This window comes from Myotis daubentonii, chromosome 18 (genome assembly GCF_963259705.1).
Source record: "Myotis daubentonii chromosome 18, mMyoDau2.1, whole genome shotgun sequence".
NCBI lineage: Eukaryota > Metazoa > Chordata > Mammalia > Chiroptera > Vespertilionidae > Myotis > Myotis daubentonii.
This window is the reverse complement of record NC_081857.1, coordinates 5,839,414-5,865,054: the sequence shown is the minus strand read 5'-3', so window position 1 is coordinate 5,865,054 and position 25,641 is coordinate 5,839,414. Positions and strand designations below refer to the sequence as shown.

Sequence of the window (25,641 nt, the reverse complement as noted above, 5' to 3'; positions counted from 1 at the left end):
GCAACCGAGGGGTGTGAGGTGTGGGGGATGAGGAATGTGGAGGGAGGGTGATGCTAACTGCAGCTATAATGACGTAGGGATACTTAGACGTTCCACCCATCTTCCTCCCTGGAGTCCAACTGACCAACTGTGGTTGTGGAAGAAAAGGCCAGTGTCCTGTGTCCTCCAGGGTTGAAGGCATTAGGTAGGCATGCTCTCATTTCCCTGTGTCCTCTCGGTCCATCCTCAGAGTTTTTCACTTAAGAATCCTACAAAGAGTTCCTCCCTCCACCATCAGCAGACATATCCCAGGAGATTAATTTCCCTCTTTTCAAGCTTCCTGTTTCTCACAGCTTTCCCTCTGGGTTCTAACTTTCATCTCACCAGGTGCATTTCATTCATCTGGATATCAGGAGAGGGAGAGGGAGAAGGAGAGGGAGGGAGAGAGAGAGAGAGAGAGAGAGAGAGAGAGAGAGAGAGAGAGGCATAAATTTACCTAGGTAAAAATGGCATAATGGTTAGCTGACAAAGGGGTGGTGTGTGTGTGTGTGTGTGAGAGAGAGAGAGAGAGAGAGAGAGAGAGAGAGAGAGAGAGAGAGAACTAGAAGAATCCAGCCTGACTGACAGAGTCTATGAACAAGGGTATGTGTCTTCACCTGCTCTCTGGGCCTCTCAGTTTGCCAGTTTTCTGCACATGCTCTAAGTCTCCGTCAGTCTAATAGGAGGTGAGGGAGCGGACCATTCTACTCTTTCTTACTCCCCCAACTTAGGATGTTTGAAATCAGAAAATTACCCCACAATCTGGTATAATGAAAAGATCAAAACATTGGGAGTCCGAAGACCTATGTCGGAACCCCCACTCCTTGCCGCATTCTAGCTCTTTAGTTGGGGCAGTTTAGCCTCTCTGAGCGTGCTTCCCTATTCATAAAACAATAAAATCTAGGTAGTGATTGTGATTATTAAGTAAAACAATGCACTAAGTCCATTGCGTAGTGTCTGACATCTAGTAAATATTTTCTCACTAAATGTCAGCATCTTCCCTTGCTTTTTAGCTCCTCCCTCACTGGCATGTGATCTTGGAAAAGTCACATCCATCACTTCTCTGAGCGTTTCCTCATCTACATCTACAAATGGCCTCGCAGCATCCCGTCACTCCGTCTACAGTTCTTCCCGGCCCTGCTTCCAGGCCAACCCTCCACCCCCACCCCGCCCCCGCCCCCCAAGCCTGGCCGGGGGTCTGGGCGGCTTTTCAGTTCTCCCGCAGACGCCCCACGCTCAGCTGCTCTCCCAGAGAGGCCTTCGCCTTTTCCCTTTGCGATTGGGTGCTCAGAACCCCGCCTCCTCGATCATGTGCCTATGGCGGGGCCGGAGCCCGCCAGCTCCCGCCCCCTCGCCGGTGATTGGCATAGGGTGGCTGGCCCCGCCCCCGCTTGACGGACGGCTGGGCCTGGCACCGCCCTCAGTCCCGGGCGCTCGCGGGCCGGGGTGTGGGGACCGTTAGCTCGCCAGGCTGGCAGGCTCGGGCCGCGGCTCCCCGGGCGGCAGGGATGGAGACGATGCGAGCGCAGCGTCTGCAGCCGGGAGTGGGCACCAACGGGAGGGGCACCCTGCGAGCGCTGCGCCCCGGAGTGACCGGGGCGGCGGCTGCCCCCGCCACACCCGCAGTGGGCTCCCCGCCGGCCCCCCCGCCCCCCGCACCGCCCCCGCCGCCCCTGCTCCTGTCCGGGGCCCCCGGGCTGCCCCTGCCCCCCGGCGCCGCGGGCAGCCCGGCGGTGCTGCGGGAGGCAGTGGAGGCCGTGGTGAGGAGCTTTGCCAAGCACACGCAGGGCTATGGCCGAGGTGAGTCTGCGGGTCTGGCCTCCTGCGGGACACCCTCTGCACGGGAGCCTCGCTCCCACAGCCCTCTGGATCGCCTTCCTGGCGCAGAGCCTCACATGCATTTCCTTTTGGGGAGTTTCCTTCTGCGCTGCACGCTCACACACACACACACACACACACACACACACTCACTCATACACACCCCTCCTCTTCATTGAGTTACTACTATATTCTCAGGGACCCCCCCCCCCCGCCCTCTTGTACAGATAAAACCCTCTTTTCTTCCCAGCCTTTTCTACTTGCGAAATGGAATTCCTTCTGTAGTGTAATGCCTTCCCATCTCTCTGCCTTCAAGGACGGGTCCCCATTGTGTGGGGTCTCATCCTTTATCTCAGACCCAAGACGTTTCTCACCCATGGGCTCCCTGTAAACTTACTCCGTCTCCCTGGCTTCTGAATTCTTTTCTCATTGTCACTCTAAAATGTCCAGTGCAACTTGGCATTAGCTGGGGAATTCCGTGGTGCCTTCACAAGTTGCCTGTAGTAACTGTGCTCTTAAATCTGGGGCCATCCCATCGGGCTCACACCAGCTTTCTGGGACTTAGAACCTCGCTTTCGTGTCTTTTTTAGTCTGAAGCCTCTCAACTCCAGCCTATCTGTCTGGCTCTGTTTTCCTGGCTTTTGCCCAAGAACCCGGGATAAATCCTAGGCCTTGACTTTTTCGATGTTAAATTCTGTGGACATGAGCCAGGCAGAAATCCGAGTTCCATTGGAAATCTTCTTCTTAAAGATGCCTAATTTCTTCTAGGGCTGCTGAGGAGGGGAAGGGGAAGGTTTTCTTTGTTGTTTTGGTCAGCCAGTGCAGAACTTCCTGAGTTGCAGCTCCAGATTGATAGTGTAACAAGGAATACATCGTGAGGGTGTGGGATACAGAATTTAGGTCTGGAATTTCTGAGACATCACTTCTCCCTGGCTGGTCAGCCTGTTGGACATGGAATGACTAAATCTGTAACTTTCTAGTTTAATAATAACGCAGAGAAAGGTAACGGGGCTTTCTCTACAGACAGTGATGAGGTTGTTTCTCTCCCTAAGAAAGTGTAATGAAAAGAGCACCTACAGGGTTTGAAGTCAGGCAGATCTGGATTAAATCCCAGATTAAATCTCTTGCCACTATGTCTTCGGGGAAGTGACTTCACTTCACTGAGCTTCCGTTTCCTCCAGGGCTAATTATGTGGATTAAATGAGATACTGCTCCTAACACATAATGGTACTTAAAAATGATGTGTATTATCTCAAAACGTATTGGTTCATATTTCCTTGGGAAGGACACATCTCATTTCCTCCCACTCCTAAAGCCTGACCGTGTAGCCCGACCAGCTTGACTCAGTGGTTGAGCACCAACCCGTGAACCAGGAGGTCATGGTTCAGTTCCGGTCAGCACATGCGCAGGTAGCAGTTTCTCTCAGCACTGATGTTTCTATCTCTCTCCCTCTCCCTTCCTCTTTGAAATCAATAAAAGTATATTTTTTAAGAAAACGAAATCCTGACAGGGTATACCTAAAGATTCCTAGGAAAACATTTTTAAATCCACTTTGTTATATGTGCCTAATGATATTTACCATCAGTTTCCCTTTGTTCTTCAACATTTTGTTTTTGTGGGTTTTTTAAAAATATATTTTATTGATTTTTTACAGAGAGGAAGGGAGAGGAATAGAGAGTTAGAAACATCGATCCCCTGCCTCCTGCACACCCCCCACTGGGGATGTGCCCGCAACCCAGGTACATGCCCTTGACCGGAATCAAACCTGGGACCCTTGAGTCCGCAGGCCAATGCTCTACCCACTGAGCCAAACCGGTTAGGGCTGTTCTTCAACATTTTGAATTTCTACCATGGGGCAGGCACTCTGCTAGGTGCTGGGAATACAAATGCATGTAATTGTGAAAGTCATCAGGAGGGAATGGAGCTGTTCTTCTAGCTTAACGCCTACAGGAAGCAGGCCCAGGCGATGGAGCTGCCACCAGCTCTTGTCCTGCTGCTTCAGGTCTCTAAGATGAGACCAAGGGAGGGTCTACCCCTCGATCCTTCCTCTTGGAAACTTCCAGGCGTTTACCAACATTGTAGAGGGGTGCGTCCTTTTGCTTGTCTGTGCTACCTGGGGAGCCTCTGATTTGGCTAAACTGAGTGTCCTGTGAAAACTTTTCAATTTCTTAGGAAGGGGGAGGGACCAAGGGGATGGGGCTGACAAAGAGCAGTCAGGCAGGCTGCAGATGCTGCGGCAATCCTCGCTTCCAGCCTCCCGCCTCCCACCGCACTCCTCATTACTTCTGAGTTTCTCATTTCCAGTCTGGGTGTCCAGCCAGTGCTTGGGGAGAGTTTGGCAGATAGTTCAGCTTCAGGCGAGCAGAATCTCAGCCGGTTTGGCTCCGAAGGCCTTCACCACATGGAATCACTTACTCCGCTTCGATTAACAGGCAAAGCTGCCCTTGGCATGTACCCCATACCCTTGTGACTGGTGGCATGGCATTTGGGGGCTGGCTCTAGTCCCCTGAATAGAATTTACCTTGGTCTTTGCCCAGACCGCTTCCTGACCGAATCAACCAAATCATCTTCAGTTCACGTCCTTCACCTTCTGGCGGCTACCAGTCACCTTTTCCAGTCATGGTCTTCAGCTTTATCCTCACTCGGGTAGGATCTCAGCACTTATACAAGACAAACCAAACTCTTCTGTTATTGCACCTGTTTGTCTATATCCCCCTCACCGCCAAATCCCTGCCCAAGATACCCACATAGCTCCTCCACATGCTGTAGGATCTTTTCTTTTTAAAATATATTTTTTAATTAATTTCACAGAGGAAGGGAGAGGGAGAGAGATAGAAACATCAATGATGAGAGAGAATCATTGAGCGGCTGCCTCCTGCACGCCCCTTACTGAGGATCGAGCCCACAACCCATGGCATGTGCCCTGGAGCAGAATCGAACCCGAGACCCTCCAGTCGATAGGCCGACGCTCTATCCACTGAACCAAACCAGCAAGGGCTGCTGTAGGATCTCAATTTGTAGTGCATAGGACTTAGAATCAGAGAACCTGGCCCTCTTAAATAGTGGCTGTGCGATCTTGGATAAATTATTTAACCTCTCTAGGCCTCATCTGTTCCAGCCATTCATCTAACAAATATTTATTGATCACTAACTAGATGCAGTGGTGAACAAGACAGACACTCAGTCCCTATCTTCATGGAGCTCAAAGTCCACTTTACAGAGCATGTGTGAGGATTAATGGTGAAAGAAAGCAGAGAGTACAATAGAGAATTGGCTTTGGAGGCAAACAAACCTTGGTTCTAAATTCTGGTTTGGCCCCTGTGGCCTGATTTTCAGCTTGTTCACTTTTTATAAAATGGATATTACAATTCTTGTCTTGATTAAATGAGGTAATGGCCCTGGCCGGGCAGCTCAGTAGGTTAGAGCATCGTCCTGATATGCTAAGGTTTCAAGTTTGATTCCTGGTGAATGTAAGGTGTGCAACACCTCGTACTCAATGAGTGGCTGCTGTTGTTATGCATTTGGAAGTGCTTTGAAGACTGTGCATATGGCAGGTACGTTAGCATTACCATTTCCTCTGCCCCCCTTTTCCCACATGGAATACGTGTAGTTTCCTTCTAATGTTTGACAGCGGGCAATCTCTAAACTGGCATGATTGACTGAATGACTGTCCTTGCTAGGCAACTTCTGCATTGCTCTCTTCAAACCGATTTTTAAAAAATTATTGTTCTCCCTTTATATCCCAGTATGGTTACATGATTGAAATTCGGCCCAGCTTTCTACTAGGTTGAACAAGTGAGTCTTGTGTGGTATTTAGTTGTTTCTTCTATTTAGTTGTTTCTTTCCCTCAGAGTCCAGACAGCTTTTTAGACCATGGAGTTAAATTGATTGGTTGAATATTTCCAATTTTTGGAATGTTGGATTAGACCCTGTATCAGTTTTCTTGCTCTAACAAATTACCCCAGAGTCGGTAGTTTAAAACAACAGAAATGTACTCCCTCACAGTTCTGGAGACCAGAAGTCCAAAATCAGTACCAGTGGGCCAACATCACGGCGTCAGCAGGTCTGTGCTCCCCCCAGAGAGGCGCCAGTGGACGCTCTGTCTCTCTGTCTCTGCTAGCTGCTGGTGGCTGCCAGCATCCCCTGGCTTGTGACTGCATCACTCCCATCTCGCCTCCAGGCCCTCACTGCCTTTTCCTCTCCTGTGCTTCATCAAATACCCTTCCCTAAAGACGTTTGTGGTCGTATTGAGAGCCCACCCAGATCATCTCCCCATCTTGAGGTCATTAACTTCATCACACCTATGACATCTTTGTCACACCAGGTAACCTGCACAGGCTGCCAGGATTAGGACGTGGACCTGTGGCAGGGGCATCATTCAGCCGACCACAGCCCCTCCCAGCGTCACTGTCACTTCGCAGTCCCTTCCTTCCAAAGAGTCTGTGCACTGTGGCCCATTCAGGGTAACCCTGCAGGCGGAAATAGGAAATGGCAGGTCAAATACTGCTCACCAGCTTCCCTGTAACCATAGCAACGTGAGTTCAGTCAGGCCAGCCTAGTCCCGCCCTCCTTGATCAGGGAGCACCTTCTCACTCACCTTTCAATGTCATTATCTATTTATCCATGCGCCCCCCCCCAATTATATTTATTTTATGATATAAGTTTTTTATGGTCGTTTCCTGTGTTGTTTTAATGTTTTTACTCTGGTGGATGTGCAATTTCAACCTCTCACTCCACTTAGACATTCACATAATATTTTATCTCCTAAAGCAAACCCAAAATTTCTCTTTTTTGTTGCTATTTCACATCATGGTACAAGTAGTGAAATATTCCTGTATCTTGGTCTTTCTCCTCCCTTTCAGCCCAGCATCCATCCGTGGCTTCCAAAACGCAAGTGTAGCTGTCAGCTGGGCAGGCCTCAGTCATTGCTACACACTCCCCCCATCTCACCATTCTTTAACCGTTCTTATGCAAACCATTATTATATCCACTAGGGGCCCGGTGCACGAAATTCGTGCACTGGGTGTGTGTGTGTGGGGGGGAGTGTCCCTCAGCCCAGCCTGCCCCCTCTCACATACTGGGAGCCCTCAGACGTTGACCCCCATCACCCTCCAATCGCAGGATCGGCCCCTTGCCCAGGCCTGACGCCTCTGGCCTAGGCATCCGGCCCGGGCAGCAGGGACCTGCAGTGGCAGCGGGGGGTGCCGCAATCGCGCGGGCTCCGCCCCTGCCCCTGCAGGATGCCTCTGGCTGAGGCGTCCGGCCCGGGCAGCGAGGACCCGCAGCTGCAGCGGCCCCACGATCGTGGGCTTCGCTTTAGGCCCAGGCAAGGGACCCCTAGCTCCTGGGACTGCCAGCTTCGACTGTGCCCAGCTCCCATCGCTGGCTCCACCCCTACTTCCTGCTATCACTGGCCAGGGCGGAAAAGGCACCTGATTCTCCGATCATGGCTGGGGGGCAGGGCCAAGGCGGGGGCCGCCTTGGCCCTGCCCCCCAGCTCTTAGCTCCCCCCTGGGTTTCCGATCACTGTCAGTGGCAGGGGGCTTCTTCCTGCTTTCCCTTTCGCCTCCCTGCATTGTGCCTACATATGCAAATTAACCGCCATCTTGTTGGCAGTTAACTGCCAATCTTAGTTGGCAGTTAATTTGCATATAGCCCTGATTAGCCAATGAAAAGGGTAGCTCGTACGCCAATTACCATTTTTCTCTTTTATTAGTGTTGATGGTTACTCACTGAAAACCTTATAAGACTATGAGCAACATCCCCCCCCCCACACACACACACACATAAATACTGATATGTACACACACATAATTTTCCCATAGTTTTAGGGGGATTTTGAACCCCCATAAAGCTTAACCATGAACTGGGCCTTAGCCACTGGGTTAAGAGTCCCAAATTGAAAGACATCTGGATGTCTACATTCATGGCCCCAGCACCGCCACATGAGCTGGAGCCAGACACTTACCCGGCCTTAGCCTGAGTTGGACTAGATCACCTCTAAAGCCCCCGTCAGCTCTAAAAATAAGTGAGTCTATGAGCATTTTCAAATGCAGATCACAGTTCATTGCTTTTTTTTTCCCTGAGCACTTGCCCAGTTTCCCATTTCATATTCCCATTTCTGAAACAAGGCTCCCTATTTCCTTTGGCTTTCTTTGAGTTATCGTTGAAAAAATAGCCCTGTGCTCTGTGCCAGGAGGGGTTTAACTGGCTAGAAGATGGACACATGCTTTCTGACCGGACCTGCCCCATCCTCGCGCTCTCTTCTTCCTTTATCCACACTCTCCCTGCGGTTTGCACGTAAGGAGAGCTGTCATGCAGCGCATTGTGTTCAATTGTCTCAAAGAGGGAACTGGGCCTGAAAAGATCTCAGTGGAGAGAACAAAGACGGCTAAGCTTTCTGGGCAGCAGTGACCTTTGAAGAGGCCCTGCCAAAACGCAGGGTGGGAATGAGTTTCCTTTCCGTGCTGTCTTTCAATGGAAGAATGCGCATTCTGGAAGGCCAGTTAAATATCGGGAATCAGAAAAGAGCTGATGCTGCTTTTCAGACTCCGGCTGGTGCACAGAGTGCTTGCTTCCGTTGTAGATCCGGTGAGGTAGCAGTTGCCATTGGCCACTAGATTGTTAACGCCCTGCTGGCAGGGAATGTATGTTGTTTATATTTGCATCCCTAATGCCTAAAATAGAGCGATGCACCTGTCACATGCTCAAGTGTTTGCTTAATGTGTGTGTGGCAGCCATGAAAATGTGCTCGTCACACCCTGGCCGGTAGCTCCGTTTGTTGTAGCATCATCCTGCTACACCAAGGTTGTGGGTTCAATCCCCGGTCAGGGCACATATAAGAATCAACCAATGAATGCATGAACAAATCAATGTCTGTCTGTCTGTCTGTCTGTCTGTCTCTCTCAATAAAAATTTTTTAAAAAGAAAGAAAATTCGCTGTCCGTGTCCCCTGCTGCAGGGAGCATAATTGACTGACAGCCTTACCCTGCTGTCCCCTCTAGGTCCATCACCACATTTGCACTGAGTCTACATGTCCTGTAGCCAGGGACTGAGCGCAGCAGGGGTACTAACTCAGGCGCGGCCTAGTGAGATGTGGGACTCCTTTGGCATGAAGACTTCCCACTGGCCCGGCCAAACCTTTCTTAGAACTGTGCTGCAATCTCTCATCTCCAAACCTCCTTCCTTCCCCCTCTCCTTCCACAGGTGTCAGACCTTCAGCATGGTCTAAATGTTCTCCCTTCTCTCACTTCCTCCCCAATACATGTCCTGCATGTCTATCCATCTTGCTGTCTTCTTGGCAGACCTAAACTAACACAGTCCCATATAACAAAAGCCTAATGTGCTAAGTGTCTGACTGTTCAACCATTCGACCAGTTGCTATGACATGCACTAACCACCAGGGGGCAGACGCTTCAACCAGTAGATTAGCTTGCTGTTGGGGTCTGGCCGATCAGGACTGGGAATGACGGGCTGGACACGCGCTGGAGCCCTCCTGCAGTCCCTCCGTGGCCCTGATCTTGCACTGGTGGGGTCCCTCGGCCTGGCCTGTGCCCTCTCGCAATCCGGAACCCCTCAGGGGATGTCGGAGAGCCGGTTTCATCCTGATCCCAACAGGCCAGGCCAAGGGACCCCACCAGTGCATGAATCCGTACACCAGGCCTCTAGTATAAAAGAACTAGAGCCTTAACCGGTTTGGCTCAGTGGATAGAGCATTGGCCTATGGACTGAAGAGTCCTGGGTTTGATTCCAGTCAAGGACATGTACCTTGGTTGCGGGCACATACCCAGTAGGGAGTGTGCAGGAGGCAGCTGATCGATGTTTCTAACTCTCTATCCAGCTCCCTTCCTCTCTGTAAAAAAATCAATAAAATATATTTTTAAAAAAATAACTAGAGGCCTGATGCACGAAAATTGTGCAAGAGTGGGCCTTCCTTCCCCTGGCTGCCGGCACCAGCCTCCCTCTGGCACCCGAGACCCGGGCTTCCCTTGCATCCCTGGCTTCATTGGGAATGTCTAATTAGCATATTACGCTTTTATTATATAGGATTATTATATAGGATGAATGACAGATGATGTACCATAGAATTGTATCCCTGAAACTTATATAATTTTATTAAACAATGTTACCCCAATATGTTCAATTTTTAAAAAAGGATGAATGAGTCCTTGTAACTGAGAGTGGAAAGTGGTCATGTTGCAAGTTATTGGAGAATATTTATGATGGTTTATTATTATGAGGCTTTAGTTAAAGCCATTTACAATGTTTGAACCCTAGAGTCAAAGTGATCCCTTCCGAAGGCAAACTGATCTCATCCCTCCTTCCATGTAAAACCCTCAGTGGCTTCCCGGGGCTCTTAGGATCCTCCGTCATGGCCTCAAGATCCAACCTGGTCTCATCCCTGCAAAACAACCTCATCTTGCATTCTACTTCCCCTCGCTCTCTCTTTTCTAGACACACTAGTCCCTTTATTCACCATATTCTCGGCTGCTACAGACCCTTTGTGCATGCCATTCCTTCTGTTCAGAGCACTAGTCTCTCACCTTTTTGCCTAGAGGATTCATATGCATATCTGAGCTTAAATATCTCCTCCTCAGGGTGACTTCTTAACTAGGTCAGATGTTCCTATAACATTTCTCACCATCTACCCCTCCTTTATAGCACATATCACACTGGCTATTTTAATATCTCTCTCCATCTTTAGACTGTAAGCTCCATAAGGAAAAGGAGCACTTAAGGTACTCAATACATATTTGTGGAATAATTGGGCCCAAGTATTGGGGGCTGAGGGCCACTGTTCTGGAATACAGTGTTGGGTCCGGAGTTTGAGTTTACCCTAATTATAGCTAATAAGTTAGCGGGTTACTGTTTCATGGATGCTGGTAGAAGTCAAGAAGTTCTGGTTCAGAAACAAAGGGCTTTATTACTCAGAGCACAGCAGGTAGCATGAGCACCATGTTTGTTTGCACCAGTTCCCTTTGCCTCCCAAGTCCGACATTGAAGGCTTGTTCTTTGTCCCATAGACAGATATTATCTCATCTGTTAAGGTTTCTTGCTGCAAACAGAATCCTGAGAAATGGCCTAAGTACAGAGCAGGCACAGCCTTGAAATCTTGCCATACCCAGCAAGATTGAAAGGAGATTGCAGCAGACGTGTGGAGGAATATCTCCCAATATACGATTTCCCCCAAAATTATTTATGTCTAGAGAAAGCCTCAGAATAGAAATTCATTTCTCTCTTTCTCTCTCTCTCTCTCTCATATATATATATACATATATAATATACTAGAGGCCTGGTGCATGGATTCGTGCACCAGTGGGGTCCCTCGGCCTGGCCTGCAGGGATCAGTGGACCTCCGTGCCACCGCAGCCCGGCCTTATCCGCCAGCTCAAGTCGGGCTCCAGCCCACTGTCCCCTTCTAGCCCGCACAGCATGGAGTAGTGCGCAAAGTGGCAGGCAGATAGGGAGAAGCCCGAACCCGGGCTGGGCGCCGCATCGGCCCCACTGCACCTGCTGCCTCTGCCAGGTGTGCAGGGGGAGTGTCCACGAGAGGCCTCTGAAGCTGTGCTCGCCAGCCATCAGCCCGGCATCTGGTGCCCATCTGTCAGCTGAGCAGCGCTCCCGCTGTGGGAACGCACTGACCACCAGGGGGCAGCTCCTGTGTTGAGCATCTGCCCCCTGGTGGTCAGTGCACATCGCACATCATAGCTACCAGCCAGTCATCCAGTCATCTGGTCATCCGGTCCTCCAGTCGCTTAGGTTTTTATATATATAAATTATATATACACTAGAGGACTGGTGCACGGATTCATGCACCAGTGGGGTCCCTTGGCCTGGCCTGCGCCCTTCGCAATCCAGGACCCTTCAGGGGAAGTCAGAGAGCTGGTTTCAGCCCAATCCTCCTGGTGGTCAGTGTGCATCATAACTACTGGCCGGTCGGCTGGTCGGCCGTTCACTTAGGCTTTTATATAGATAGATAGATAATATACACATAGTATTCCAGGAGGTAAAAGGAATCTGGCCATGGGTTTGCTTGCCAGAAGCATATGCTTGAGAATGGCTAATATGACCATATTTCCTTGAAAGACAATATTATATAATGGTTAAGAACATTGACTGCAACCAAGACTTCCTGGGTTTGAATGCTTGCTCTGCTGCTTTCTAGCTATTACATCCTTGGGCAAGTTATTTAACTTCTCTATGCCTCATTTCCCTCATCAGTGAAATCCTCCAGGTTGAGCATCAGCTATGAACCAGGAGGTCACCATTCAATCCTGGTCAGGGCACATGCTCAGGTTGCAGGCCCGATCTCCAGTGGGGGGTGTGCAGGGGGCAACCGATCAATGATTCTCTCTCATCATTGATGTTTCTGTCTCTCTCTCCCTCTCCCTTCCTCTCTGAAATCAATTTTAAAAATATGTACATATTTTTTTAAAGTATCTGCCTCATAAGGTTATGAAATTGGTGACACACAGTAAGTGTTCAGTAAATGTTAACACATTATTGTGGTGACTATTATTATTCTAGGGCAGCTGGCCAATTGTGGAATAACCTACTTGCACTTCATCAGGCAGTGATAATGGTCTGCTGACCTTGGAAATGCTGCCTTCAATGTTTAAGTTACTTTCCTTTGAACTACTCAAAATGTGAACTAGAAAGGTGGGGGTCCTTAGACTGTGAATAAACTTACTCACAGTCTAAGTTTATTAATTTTTAAATGCTTTTAAATGGTGATAGGTAGAGACTTAGGAGGGTAGACTCGTAACGTAGGTATAGGTTACAGACCCTCTATTCAAGCAGAGCCCCACTTGGAATTGTTCTCTTGGCTGCACTATCTACTTCTCTTTTGTAGTGAACGTGGTGGAGGCGCTTCAGGAATTCTGGCAGATGAAGCAGTCCCGGGGGGCTGACCTGAAGAATGGGGCTCTCGTGGTTTATGAGATGGTTCCCTCCAACACCCCTCCCTATGTCTGCTACGTCACCCTGCCTGGGGGAAGTTGCTTTGGGAGTTTCCAGGTAAGAGTTGCAAAGCAGCAGTAGCAAAGGTAATTGCTTTGACTTTGGATGGTGGGCACACAATGCACAATATACAAATTACGTATCATAGAAATGTGCCCTTGAAACCTATATGACCCGATTAACCCTAATCAATGTATTAGTCTACTCTCCTTAGCTCCCTACCTATCACCATTTAAAAGCATTTAAACATTTACTAACCCTAATAAATTTAATGAAAGAAAGAAGATAATTGCGCAGGTGCTAGTAATGGCTTTCTCTATCACTTTGGCCATTAAATCTCTGTTTGAAATCACATATTTGAAGACCTGAACCAATTCTGGGCAAATCATTCTGGTAAGCGTCTCAGGCTCACTTGACCACAAAAGAACCTCATAGCATGCTTTTCTTTTTAGCCTGCAAAAATGCAAACCCACTTTGAATTTGAGCAGTGATTAATAATGTCCTGATTCAGTATATCAGACCACCAGCACCTAACCCATGTTCTAATCTGGCTTTTCAAGTTCCGGCCATCTCTTTTTGAGAACACAGAATAATACTCCTTGCCCCAAGTTTGTTTTCATAGGCATTTACTAAGGAAGCAATGTTTGGGTGGAAATGTTACTCAGCCAGGAGTTAGGGTATTCACAGTCTCATTCCCTTGACTGCCAGCAGGCAAGTCAGGTGACTTCTCTGGGCCTCAGTTTTCCCATCTATCATATGAAGGAGAGAGGTTCGATTATTTCTAAAGTCTTTCTGGTACCGGTACTAGCATTCTACAGTTATGTGAAAGACCTGTAATATATGATGATGAAGAGTGGTTGCTATTACAGGGTGATGAGAAATTGGAATAGCGTAAATGTCATCATCAAAGATGGATTCTTTTTTAAATATATTTTTATTGATTTCAGAGAAAAAGGAAGAGGGAGAGAGAGATAGAAACATCAATGATGAGAGAGAATCATTGATCGGTTGCCTCCTGCACGCCTCCCAGTGGGGATCAAGTCCGCAACCCGGGCATGCGCCCTTGACCCGAATCGAACCCGGGACCTTTCAGTTTGCAGGCCGATGCTGTATCCACTGAGCCAAACCAGCTAAGGCAAATGGATTCTTTACATTACAGATAGGAAGGAAGCCCTCTGAAATGTTAACTTAGAGACTGAGTAGGAATTTAGAAAAGAGAATGGACACGTTTGTTCTGCTTTCCATATGGTTTGTGTAGCCCTTAGACAAAGTTATAAGCCCTGCTGTGTGCTTCCAAACACCTTGAACTTCTCCTAACATATCATAATTGTTTCTCTCTCCTGGGGGGATGGCACTCTGTGGAGGCAGAGATAGCGTCTGTCTTCTTCCTTGTTCAGTTTTTTAAATTAATTAATTAATTGGATTTTGTTGAATGGTTTTTGTGGTTTTGTTTTGTGGTTTTTTAGAGAGAGCGAGGAAGGGAGGGAGGGAAGGAGAGAAAGACATAAAGACAGAGATAGTGATGTGAGAGGGAAACATCAATCGGCTGCCCCATGCACGCACCCTGACTGGGCATCGAACCTGCAACCTGGGTATGTGCCCCTGCTGGGAACTGAACCCGCCACCTTTCGTGTTTTTGTTGTTGTTAATCCTTGCCCGAGGATATTTTTTCATTGATTTTTAGAAAGAGTGGAAAGGAGGGGGAGAGACAGAGAGAGAGAAACATGGATGTGAGAGAGACATTGTTTGGTTGCCTCCCACACAGGCCAGATCAAGCCTGCAACCGAGGTACATGCTCTTGACCGGAACTGAACCCAGGACCCTTCTGTCAGCGGGCTGACGCTCTATCCACTGAGCCAAACCAGCTAGGGCCAACCCGCCACCTTTTGGTGTATGGGATGGTGCTCCAACCAACTGAGCCATACTGGCCAGGCCCCTTGTTCAGTTTTAAATCCCTACCATGAAACTAGCACTAAAGTAGGCACTTAGCCCTAGCCAGTTTGGCTCAGTGTATAGAGTGTTGACCTGTGGACCGAAGGGTCCCAGGTTCGATTCTAGCAAGGGCACATGCCCAAGTTGTGGGCTCGATCCCCAGTAGGGGGCGTGCAGGAGGCAGCCAATCAATGATTCTCTCTCATCATTGATGTTTCTGTCTCTCTCTGCCTCTCCCTTCCTCTCTCAAATCAATAAGGAAATATATTTTAAATAATAATAATGGGCACTTAATAAACCTGTTGCATGAATGAGTGCCCTTACAGCTCAGTTCCTGCCCCAAATAGAAACGGCCCCCAGGAAGCTTCATTTAAAATCAGATGGCTACATTTCCCCCTTAGAGCCTCAGCCATTTCAGAGAAATAAGTGCCCAGAATGACTAGTGTTTATGCTTTCTCTTCTACAGAGTAAGATCTTTCCTTCCCTTCTCAGACCTCATTAGATTGCTGAATAAGGACTTGATTATTTTATGGTGATGCCCAAAGCTGAACCATGGTAGTAATTTGATTTCTCTTATTTCCTGAAAGAGTAGGATTATCTTGTGGCCCCTTTTGGATGATCTGTTTTATACTCACTTTGGCAGCTGAAATTTCTTCCATTGGTTCTTTTCATTGATGACCTCTCAGAAACAGCATTAGACAGTAGAGTGGACAGCAGGCTAGTAAATAGAAAAGTAGAAACAGAGAAATTGAAGAAGCAAGATTTAGGGTTAATGTACCAAGCTCCATATGCCGTCTGAGAGAGACCTGTCAGCTAAAGGAAATGGGAATTATTGATAATTAAGGATGGTTAAGTAGCAAACATATCCTGGGCTACTTTTAAAAATTGTAACATCACTTACCTCCTTTCCTCTGATCCTAATCATAGATGACAAAGGGGCCCAGCTGGGTGTGGCCCAGCAGTTGAGCGTCGACCCAAGAACTGAAGTCACGGTTTTGATTCCTGATCAGGGCACATGCCCGATCAATGATTCTCTCTCATCATTGATGTTTCTATCTCTCTCCCTCTCCCTTCCTCTCTCAAATCAATAAAAATCTATATTTTTTAAAGTGACGGCACGGAGGCCTTTGAAGCAGCCAGTGAAGATGAATTATAAAGGAATACTCTGGTGCCTAGGGGTCTGAAGTTGAATGGTGAAATCAGACTGTCCCACAATACCTATGTTGGATACAATGTAAAAATATGAATTTTTAATTTTTCTTGCTTTCATTGGGTCAGCCTTCCTTTCCCTAGACACCCCTCTTCTCCTTGTGTCCTCGGGGGGTAAGGAAGACTATAGATTCCTCCTTCAGACCTTGGGCTCTGCTCAGGGATAGCTCCTGGATTCATTACATTATTGGGGAAACTGCTCAAGCTAAAAGGGGAGGCCAAGAGTCCCAGATGAGACTAGTATCCCCACTGCATGAGCAGCCTAGACTCCGTTTGTTCTAATCGTGGGTTATCCGGAGGGATGAAAAAAGTCTTGCCTGTCCACCGAACAAGAGAACAAGACACAGATTTCTTTTTTTAAAAAAATATATTTTATTGATTTTTTTACAGAGGAAGGGAGAGGGATAGAGAGTTAGAAGCATCAATGCGAGAGAAACATCGATCAGCTGCCTCCTGCACACCCCCTACTGGGGACGTGCCCGCAACCAAGGTACATGCCCGTGACCAGAATCGAACCTGGGACCTTTCAGTCCGCAGGCCGACGCTCTATCCACTGAGCCAAACCAGTCAGGGCAAGGCACAGATTTCTAACAGGCTGGCCAGAATCTGGCTTTTGAGTAATTAATTGTGTTGACAGTTTAAACAGGGCTATTTTTCATATCCAGTGATTATATGCTGACTTCAGCAGCCTTCCCCATTCTGCTTTCAATTTGGTATGAGCTATATAGCCATCTCCAATTCTTTAATAACTTCAGGATGTCGAATCAAAATTATGTTTCCAAATGCCCCCACCATTTACAATAAAAACGTTGGAGGGAGCGTTGAACAAATGATTTACCCAGAGTGTCCAAGTGTCTTCTACCCCGAGTTTCCCTGCCATCGCGCCTTCTCTCTCTCTCTCAGACGCACACATACCCATATGCGCTCTCTCCCCTGCCTAGTTTTGCCCCACCAAAGCTGAGGCCCGGAGGAGCGCTGCGAAGATTGCACTAATGAACTCCGTGTTTAACGAGCATCCTTCCCGAAGAATCACTGATGAGTTCATTGAGAAGAGTGTCTCTGAGGCCCTGGCATCTTTCAATGTAAGTTTCTTGGAGTTGGAAGGAAGGAGATGGGAGATGGGAGGACTGGCTGGTTGGGAAGTCTTACCTTTTACTTGGAAACAGGGCATGGATGCTTGTTTTATTTCCTGTCTGCATCTCTGTTCTGTTTTTTCTCTGGCAGTCTTTGATATGACATGCTCCATATGTCTCATTCTCTAACTCTGTATGTGTGTTTGTCTTTGTTGCATTTCGTTTCTTTAATATTTGAAACATTTGTGTCTCTCTGATATCTAGAAACCTTTACTTCAAGATTTATGCAGTTTTAGAGATTTTACAAAACAAAAGTTGAGCTAGAATTTTGTTTTTCCCAGTTTTGGTTTTAGACCTTAGCTCCTTCTTCCTTTGCTGTTCTTTCTTTTTATATGACTGTTTTTATTGTCACTTGTCTCCTGCCTCCATTATTTCATTCTATTAATAAAGAATACTTTATAATACAGTGTCTTGGCTTTTTTCCTTTCTAGGAATGGGAAGGATAAGTTATTTATTTTCTTTAAAAAGAACATTTGTTCTTTCAAATGACAATGATGTTGATGATGATGATGATGACTAACCATAGCTAGTCCTAATTATTTATTTTGTGCCAGCAATTGTTCTAGGAATTTATATGTATTACATCTCATTTGATCTTAAGAACAATCCTGTGATGTGTAAGTATTATTATTGCCCCTGTTTTACAGATGAAGAAACTAAAAACACAGGAGTGAAGTTTTGCCTAAAGTGATAGTGCTAGTAAGTGGTAGAGCCAAGGCTGGAACCCAAACCAACCTATTGACTTTTCTAGTTTAAGGTGCATCTTAGAAGTTAGCACTACCTTCTCCCTCCCTCCCACAAGTTCATTGACAGGCTGATAAAGTCAGGTCAATTTTCTGTTTTTATCCTCTTTGCATTTAAGGTGTAATTACATATACTAAAATGCTTCAGTTATCTGTTTTGTGAAGTAGTGTTGAGCACTTCATTTATTAAATTTTTTAAAATATTTTTTCATTCATTTCAGAGAGGAAGAGAGAGATAGAAACATCAATGATGAGAGGAAATCATTGCTCGGCTGCCTCCTGCATGCCCCCTACTGGGGATCAATCCCACAACCCAGGCATGTGCCCTTGACCAGAATCAAGCCCAGGACCCTTCCGTCCACAGGCCAAGGCTCTATACACTGAGCCAAACCAGCTAGGGCTGTGTTGAGCACTTTAAATCATAAGTTGGCTTCTCTTTGTTACCTAGGCTCCATCTATTCTTCTCCCATTACTCTTTACCCCAGTCAGCAATATCTGCGGGGAAGAAAACCATTTTTATATTAATCAAAGCCAATTAAAATTAAGAAAGTATGTTTTTCACTCATTACCGATGTACTATAAAACAAAACATTAATTTGGATTACAGAAAGAGGGTTCGTGACCAGGGGCTCTGATTCTTGTTTTGAAATTATGATTCTACTAGCTATGTGACTTCGAGCAAATTACTTAATCTAAGTCTCAGTTTCATCATCTGTAAAATAGGATAACAATTATGCCTATCACATGGGATTATTGGATAAAAGAGAATATATTCAAGCACTTAGCACATGTTATCTCTTTAGATGCCTTTGGATGCCAGTAATAGAAAATATCACTTCAAATTGACTTGAGGGAATAAGTAACGGAAGGAAAATTATCTAACATGACAGACAGGAAGTTCAGAGGTAGAGCAGATTTCAGGTCTGGTTGATTCTGTGGATCAAGAATGTCATCATCTGGCCCAAATTCTTTCCATCTCCACTCAGCCATCCTCTAGAGCAGTGGTTCTCAACCTTCCTAATGTTGCGACCCTTTCATACAGTTCCTCATGTTGTGGTGACCTCCAATTTCATTGTTACAAATTGAACATAATTAAAGCATAGTGATTAATCACAAAAACAATATGTAATTATATATGTCGGATGGTCTTAAGCGACCCCTGTGAAAGGGTCGTTCGACCCCCAAAGGGGTCGCGACCCACAGGTTGAGAACCGCTGCTCTAGATGTTGGCTTTGTCCTTGGGCAGTCTCCCCTCAGGGTTCAGGATGGCCACGAAATTCCAGACCTTCAGACACAATTACATTCAGAGGACAGAAAGAGACCTTTCCTACCCCTTACCAAGTATGCTGTGATTTAATGTTTATTGAATAAGTGGAGTTCATTTATAGCCATGTGAAGTGTATAGGGGTCACATGAGTTAGAACTTCCCACCTGGGAAGTACAGATATCATTATTGTCTCGGTGCCATATCATGGAGAATGTTGAAGGTACTGAGTAAGGTATCATATGGAACAATTATAGGCAAAGATGAAAATGGATGCTTGCTTCAGAGCCCTAAATCCTAACAGTGAAGATTACCTGTTTCCTTCCTCCTCCTAGCTTTTCACTTCTAAATCCAAATTTTGTGATCTTTGCTTCACCACAAAGATTAGCTACATGTGGCATGATTGTTTCTCATGAGCCACAAAGCAATATGGGATGATCTTGAGTAGTTCTGACTTATTGATTGTAACACAATGAAAATAAATAATCGTAGTTTGCTAGCCCTTGTGGTGTTCTTACTAAGTGCATTATTTTAGGTGTGATATAAATACAGTAAAACTCCACAATAAAGTGCCCCACAATAAACTGAATTTGGGTATAACTTGATTGGCTCCTAACCTCTACCCTGTTCCCTTCCTCAAAGAGAGCAGAATAAAAGCTCTTAGGTTGAGAGGTGGGGTGTATGGTGTGGAACTGGCTAGAAAGAGCAAGCGACTTCTCAGGAAGCAGGAGGAGAAAGTTGGGTCCCTGTGTTCCCAGTAGCCTCCTTATTTTCCTAGATCAGATTCCAAAAAGATCACCAACAAACCAATACTCTTATTAGTCACCACCAATACCCTTATTTTGGAAGTTCCAGCCAGTCCCATAACCTGGAATTATCCTCAATAATATTTTTTATTGATGTTTTTTGAGAGAGAGGAAGGAGGAAAGAGGAGGGGAGAGAGAAAAATCAATTTATTGTTCTACTTATTTATGCATTCATTGGTTGATTTTATATGTGCCCTGACTAGGGATTGAACCTGCAACCTTGGCGTATCGGGATGACACTCTAACCAACTGAGCTGCCCAGCCAGGGCTCACTAAATAATATTAAATTATCACCAAATAGCACCAAACCAGAGCAAATACCAGTGTGGATTTAGATTGTGTAACTGAACACCAGTTCCAGTATAATTATGCACCCACATCGTATATGATTGGAGTTTTAAACCAGATTTATTATTTTTTAAATTAAAAATGTTTTAACTTAATTAATTCTCAAAACTATCCTATAAGGTAGAGCTATGATTATTCCCATTTTACAGATGAGGAAACTGAGAAACAGAAGGTTAAATGACTTCACCAAGGCCACAAGACTATGAGGAGCTTCAGTCCATGCTCTTAACTTCTATATTGTATTGGTTTTTTGCACACACTATGCTTACAGATAGGATAATGTATCTTAGTTCTAGCCCTGCAGCCTCATGTCACCAAAAGAAGACACATGAGGTAAATGTTCAGGAGGCCAAACTGCTACCCTACCCAGAATTTGCCATGCTTATGGCTCCTACTGTCTCCCTTTAAAATGCATTTACCCAGCCTGGCCAGCATGGCACAGTGGTTAAGCATCGACCTATGAACCAGGAGGTCACAGTTCAATTCCCGGTAAGGGCACATCCCCCACTTGTGGGCTCTGCCACCCTTAGGGGGTGTGCAAAAGGCAGCTGATCAATGATTCTCTCTCATCATTGATATTTCTATCTCTCTCTATCTCTCTCTCCCTTGCTCTCTGAAATCAATTTTTAAAAAGTATATTTAAAAATAAAATGCATTTTTATTTTCCCAATTGCTCTCTAGTCTAGTCCAATCCCACATGCTGAACTCACTGTTATTTGGCTAAATGAGGGCTCTTCTCTGTGTCTCAGTGTTCTCCCTTGCAAAATAAGGAAGATCAGACTGACCTTTCCTGTCACCTGAGTTAAAATGTGTGATAACTTTGGAGTCCTCTAGGGTGATGACCAGCAGAATAGCCGCTAGCCCCACACTGTTAATGAACACTTAAAATGTGGCTCCCATGACTTGAGATGTTCTGTAAGCATGAGACACCAGATTTTGAAAACTTAATACAAGAAGAAGAAAAATATTTCATTAATAATTTTTATACTAATTACAGTTGAGATAATATTTTGCATATATTAGGTTAAATAAAATATGCTATTAAAATGATATATTTTATACTAATTATGTTTCTATCGGACAGTACTGTGTGAGGGGATAATTCTAATTGAAAATCTTCATCTATTCCTCTGTTACAGGGCAACAGGGAGGAAGCTGACAACCCAAATACTGGGATTGGTGCCTTCCGATTCATGTTGGAATCCAACAAGGGCAAGTCAATGTTGGAATTCCAGGTACTCTTCAATCTACTTCCCTGGCTCTAATAGCATGGGTCAGCCTGTGCGTGTGTGTGTGTGTGTGTGTGTGTGTGTGTGTGTGCCTCTCCTACTAATCCCTAATACATTGATACTCAACTGGGAAGGAAGGCAGAGGCATGGAAACAAGGAACAGACTGACAAATCTCAAAGGGAAGGGAGGGGGGTGGTGGGAAGAGATTAACTAAAGAACTTACTTGCATATATGCATTACCTATGACACAAACAATAGGGTGGTGAAGGCCTCGGGCGGGGCTGGAACTGGGTGGCGGAGGGCAATGGGGGGAAAATGGGGATGTTTGTCATACTCACTCACATATAATAAAGAGATAATTATGATAATTAGACCAAACAGCAGAACAGCTGTCCGGATGACCTTCTGGATGAAGCTGGGGCTGGGGGGGCCAACCCCTTGTACGAATTTCGTGCGTTGGGCCTCAAGTAATAATAATAAATTTTAAAAAGGAACACATAGCAGATGATAAACATTTTCTTTCCTTCATGCAGTATTTCGGAAGATCCTATCATAAACTGACAATTAAAATTAAAATTAAGGTGCTTTGTTGAAGAACTCTGTATATAGTACTTTTCCTTTAATACTCAAAGCATTTACTGATCAGAAGTCAATATATAATTCGATCATTCAAACCAACAGTTTCAATATGAGTTCTAACCTACAAATAAATGATAAAGTGCTCTAAAAATATTTTTTGAAACACTGCTTTTATTTTTTATTTAGAGAAAATGAAAGAGAAGGGGAGAGACAGAGAGATGTGAGAGAGATACACTGATTGGTTGCCTCCCACACTTGACCCAACCATGACCTAGAATCAAACCGGCAACCGAGGTAAGTGCCCTTGACCGAAATCCAACCTGGGACCTTTCAGTTCAAGGGCTGACACTCTAGCCGCTGAGCCAAACCAGCTAGGGCTTTATTGATCTTTCAAGAGAGAGAGAAAAAATCTATGTGAGAGAGAAACATTGACTGTTTGCCTCTCATAGACACCCTGACCAGGGATCAAACCTGCAACTTGGGTAATGTGCCCTGACCTGGACTTGAACCAGCAACCTTTTGGTGCATATGACATTGCCCAACCAACTGAGCCACAGTGGCCAGGACTAAAATATTTTTCAAAGTTTAAATCCTTTCTTCCCCCGAAGGCATATGAGAGTTGTTCTAAGACAGTGGTTCTCAACCTTCCTAATGCCGCGACCCTTTAATACAGCTCCTCATGTTGTGGTGACCCCCAACCATAAAATTATTTTTGTTGCTACTTCATAACTGTAGTTTTGCTACTGTTATGAATCATAATGTAAATATCTGATATGCAGGGTGTATTTTCATTGTGACAAATTGAACATAATTAAAGCATAGTGATTAATCACAAAAACAATATGTAATTATATATGTGTTTTCCGATGGTCTTCGGCGACCCCTGTTTAAGGGTCGTTCGGCCCCCAAATGGGTCGCGACCCACAGGTTGAGAACCGCTGGTCTAAGAGCTGCTTCCGCAAATACTTGTTGTGAAGGGTTACCCATGTGATTCTGATGCCACCTCCCAGTATTAAATCACTTCATGTTTTCTTCCCCAGGAGCTAATGACAGTTTTTCAGCTGCTGCACTGGAACGGCAGCCTTAAGGCCATGAGGGAACGACAGTGCTCTCGGCAGGTAAGGATCCTATGGGGGAGGCGAGCCTGGCAGAGGGACTGTTTAGAGATGGCTGTTGTGTTAGAAATGATCAGGCCTCTGGACACCAGGCTGTGAGTACTGAAAGCCTCACTTAAAGTGCCCTCTTCGCTGCTATTACCTTTCCTGTTTAAGTCTTAGCTGTGATTCTTTTGCTTCCCTTGCTTTCCCCACAAGGACATGTCTCTGAACAATCTTCTTAGAGGGCTGAAGTGCTGACCTCACTTAGGACTCCAAGGCTGAGCTCCTAGTCCCAGCTGGGTCAGTGTGGTAGGAGCCTTTACCTGGCCAGCGACCTTCACACTTCCTTCCCCTCTCTAGGAAGTGCTGGCTCACTATTCACACCGGGCCCTGGATGATGACATTCGTCACCAAATGGCACTGGACTGGGTGAGCCGGGAGCAGAGTGTGCCAGGGGCGCTGTCTAGAGAGCTGGCCTCCACGGAGCGGGAGCTGGACGAAGCTCGGCTGGCGGGCAAGGAGCTGCGCTTCCACAAGGAGAAGAAAGACATCCTGATGCTGGCTGCTGGGCAGCTGGGCAACATGCACTCTTCCAACTGCTAGGCCCCTGCCCGCGTGGCTCCCATCCCCTGCAGGCCCTTTTAATGTGTCCTTTCCGAGATTTCCTATGGTTTCTGTACATACTTGCCCAATTTTATACTTTAAAATATACATATGCACATATATACATACCTAGGTATGTATAAATTCTGCACCTGGATCCCTTTTTGCCAAGAGACCTCTTTTCTTCTAGTTTTTTGATGGACTTTCAGTTGAAACATCTCCACTCCACTTTACAAGAAGAGCAGGCCGCCTTTGGAGCTTTGCTGGCTTTGACACTCCCAGAAATTCTGTGTCGTCGTTTCAGTAGCACAGGATTAACTGTTCATGTCTCCTTCTTCTACAATAACAGGGAGCTTGAGTAGGACTCTGTCCCCCCGCCCCATGCCTGCTTTCTCTTAGACTCAAAGAGGTTATGAAGATGAAGCCTTCAGCTTTGGTTTATCTTGAGCTGGGCCTACTCGGTACCAAGTTGTTCCTCCAGTAATGACATCCCCTAACCTACACCACGCCTCTTCACCACTACCTTACTCCCCCTGACTCCAGTTGGTACGAGGTAGGAACTGGAGACCCGGCTTCTCATTTTTAAAGTCATTCCTGAGAAAGTGCCGAGGAACGAGAGAGGAATTGTAAACACAATTCACAAGGGTTTGTCACCTATGGCTTCTGGGCCATCCATTTCTGGATGTAGTCCACTTTACAGAAGGAATCAGGGTTGGGGTTGCTTATCTTTCAATATTCCCTTTCACTCCTGCTCCCCGCCCCCCCCCCCCAGCTTAGTTAAGCCCCATATTTAACCTTCCTGCCTGCAGAGATTGGTAGAAGGCAAAACATGTTTCCCTCCTCACTCTCCTGCCATCATTTTGCTTTTTGGAAAGATTATCTGTCCTATTTGATGAGGGCCAAGTTCCTCTCACTGCCACCAAGTTGCTGCTGTCTACTACCTTAGATGTTCATACCTTAGATTCAGAATTGTTTTGTTTTCTTTCCTCTTTCTCCACATTGATTATTAGAGCATGAATTGATCAGGTAAATTAGATGACACTTTAGCATTATGGCCATTATGGCACTTCCTAAATGGAATGTTGGGAGACTGCAGGAAGGGAAAGAGAATCAATGATCAGCTATTTGCGTTTTTAATACTGTTCTCTTCCCCACCACTCTCCTGGGTGGAATAGAAGAGGAATGATCTGGAGTACAGGTAAAACACTCACCTTTGGGAGAATTTTTTGTAGATCTCTCTAAGATATATTCCCCCCTTGTTTCTGTAGTCTCCTTTATACAATATTATAGCTCAGTGCACTTTCTAAACTGAGCTTGGGAAGTTTAATGTTTCTACAATTTGACTTTCCATTCAATGATTATACACTTTGCTTTCAGAAATAGGTTAGGAAACAGGCCACAAATATTCTCTTTTGGATCAGATAGGGACAAGATGAAAGCGAGCTTTCTCTCTTTTGAAACCATTTATGGGATCAAAGGTATGGTATCGAGCAACACATGTACCAATTCATAAAAGGGACTTCCTTGAATTCTCCAAGCCCCTTCTCTGTATTCCATGAAATACATGTAGGGTTGGTGCAGACGCTCCTGCGTTCAGCAACAGGTGTGTCTATTCAGTTTTTACTGATATTTATAATCAAGAAATCATAAACCTTCATTTCTACGCTCCTTTCTCTGGGAAGTGTCAAGGGGTGTGCGTTGTGGGAAGAACTTATCTTTGCACCTCCTGGATTTACTATTTTTCTCTAATACCAACCAGTAAGATCCCGAAGAACTTGAGAAAAATTGTTCCCTATCTGTACACTTTTGGTGTTAAAGATTTTACTTACCTTTTTAGTACTTTCTATGTATTTTATATGTATAATTTTATACAATTAAAATAGTTTTTTGTCTAGTGTGCCA

General features: G+C 45.8%; 1 protein-coding gene across 1 annotated transcript; it reads left to right on the top strand.

Moving 5' to 3' along the window:
* Positions 1–1,437: 1,437 nt before the first annotated feature.
* On the top strand, positions 1,438–25,641 carry LIX1L (limb and CNS expressed 1 like). Its single transcript, XM_059675374.1, has 6 exons — positions 1,438–1,818; positions 12,689–12,852; positions 16,878–17,018; positions 21,370–21,465; positions 23,080–23,157; positions 23,497–25,641. The coding sequence occupies exons 1-6, from the start codon at positions 1,527–1,529 to the stop codon at positions 23,737–23,739; spliced, it is 1,014 nt and encodes a 337-aa protein (XP_059531357.1). The 5' UTR covers positions 1,438–1,526; the 3' UTR covers positions 23,740–25,641.

Bases quoted from the DNA above. Each gene is read 5' to 3' on its own strand.
- LIX1L (XM_059675374.1), top strand. From the start codon at position 1,527: ATGGAGACGATGCGAGCGCAGCGTCTGCAGCCGGGAGTGGGCACCAAC. The intron at 17,019-21,369 runs GTAAGTTTCTTG...CCTCTGTTACAG, and splicing joins AGGCCCTGGCATCTTTCAAT to GGCAACAGGGAGGAAGCTGA. The intron at 23,158-23,496 runs GTAAGGATCCTA...TCCCCTCTCTAG, and splicing joins AACGACAGTGCTCTCGGCAG to GAAGTGCTGGCTCACTATTC.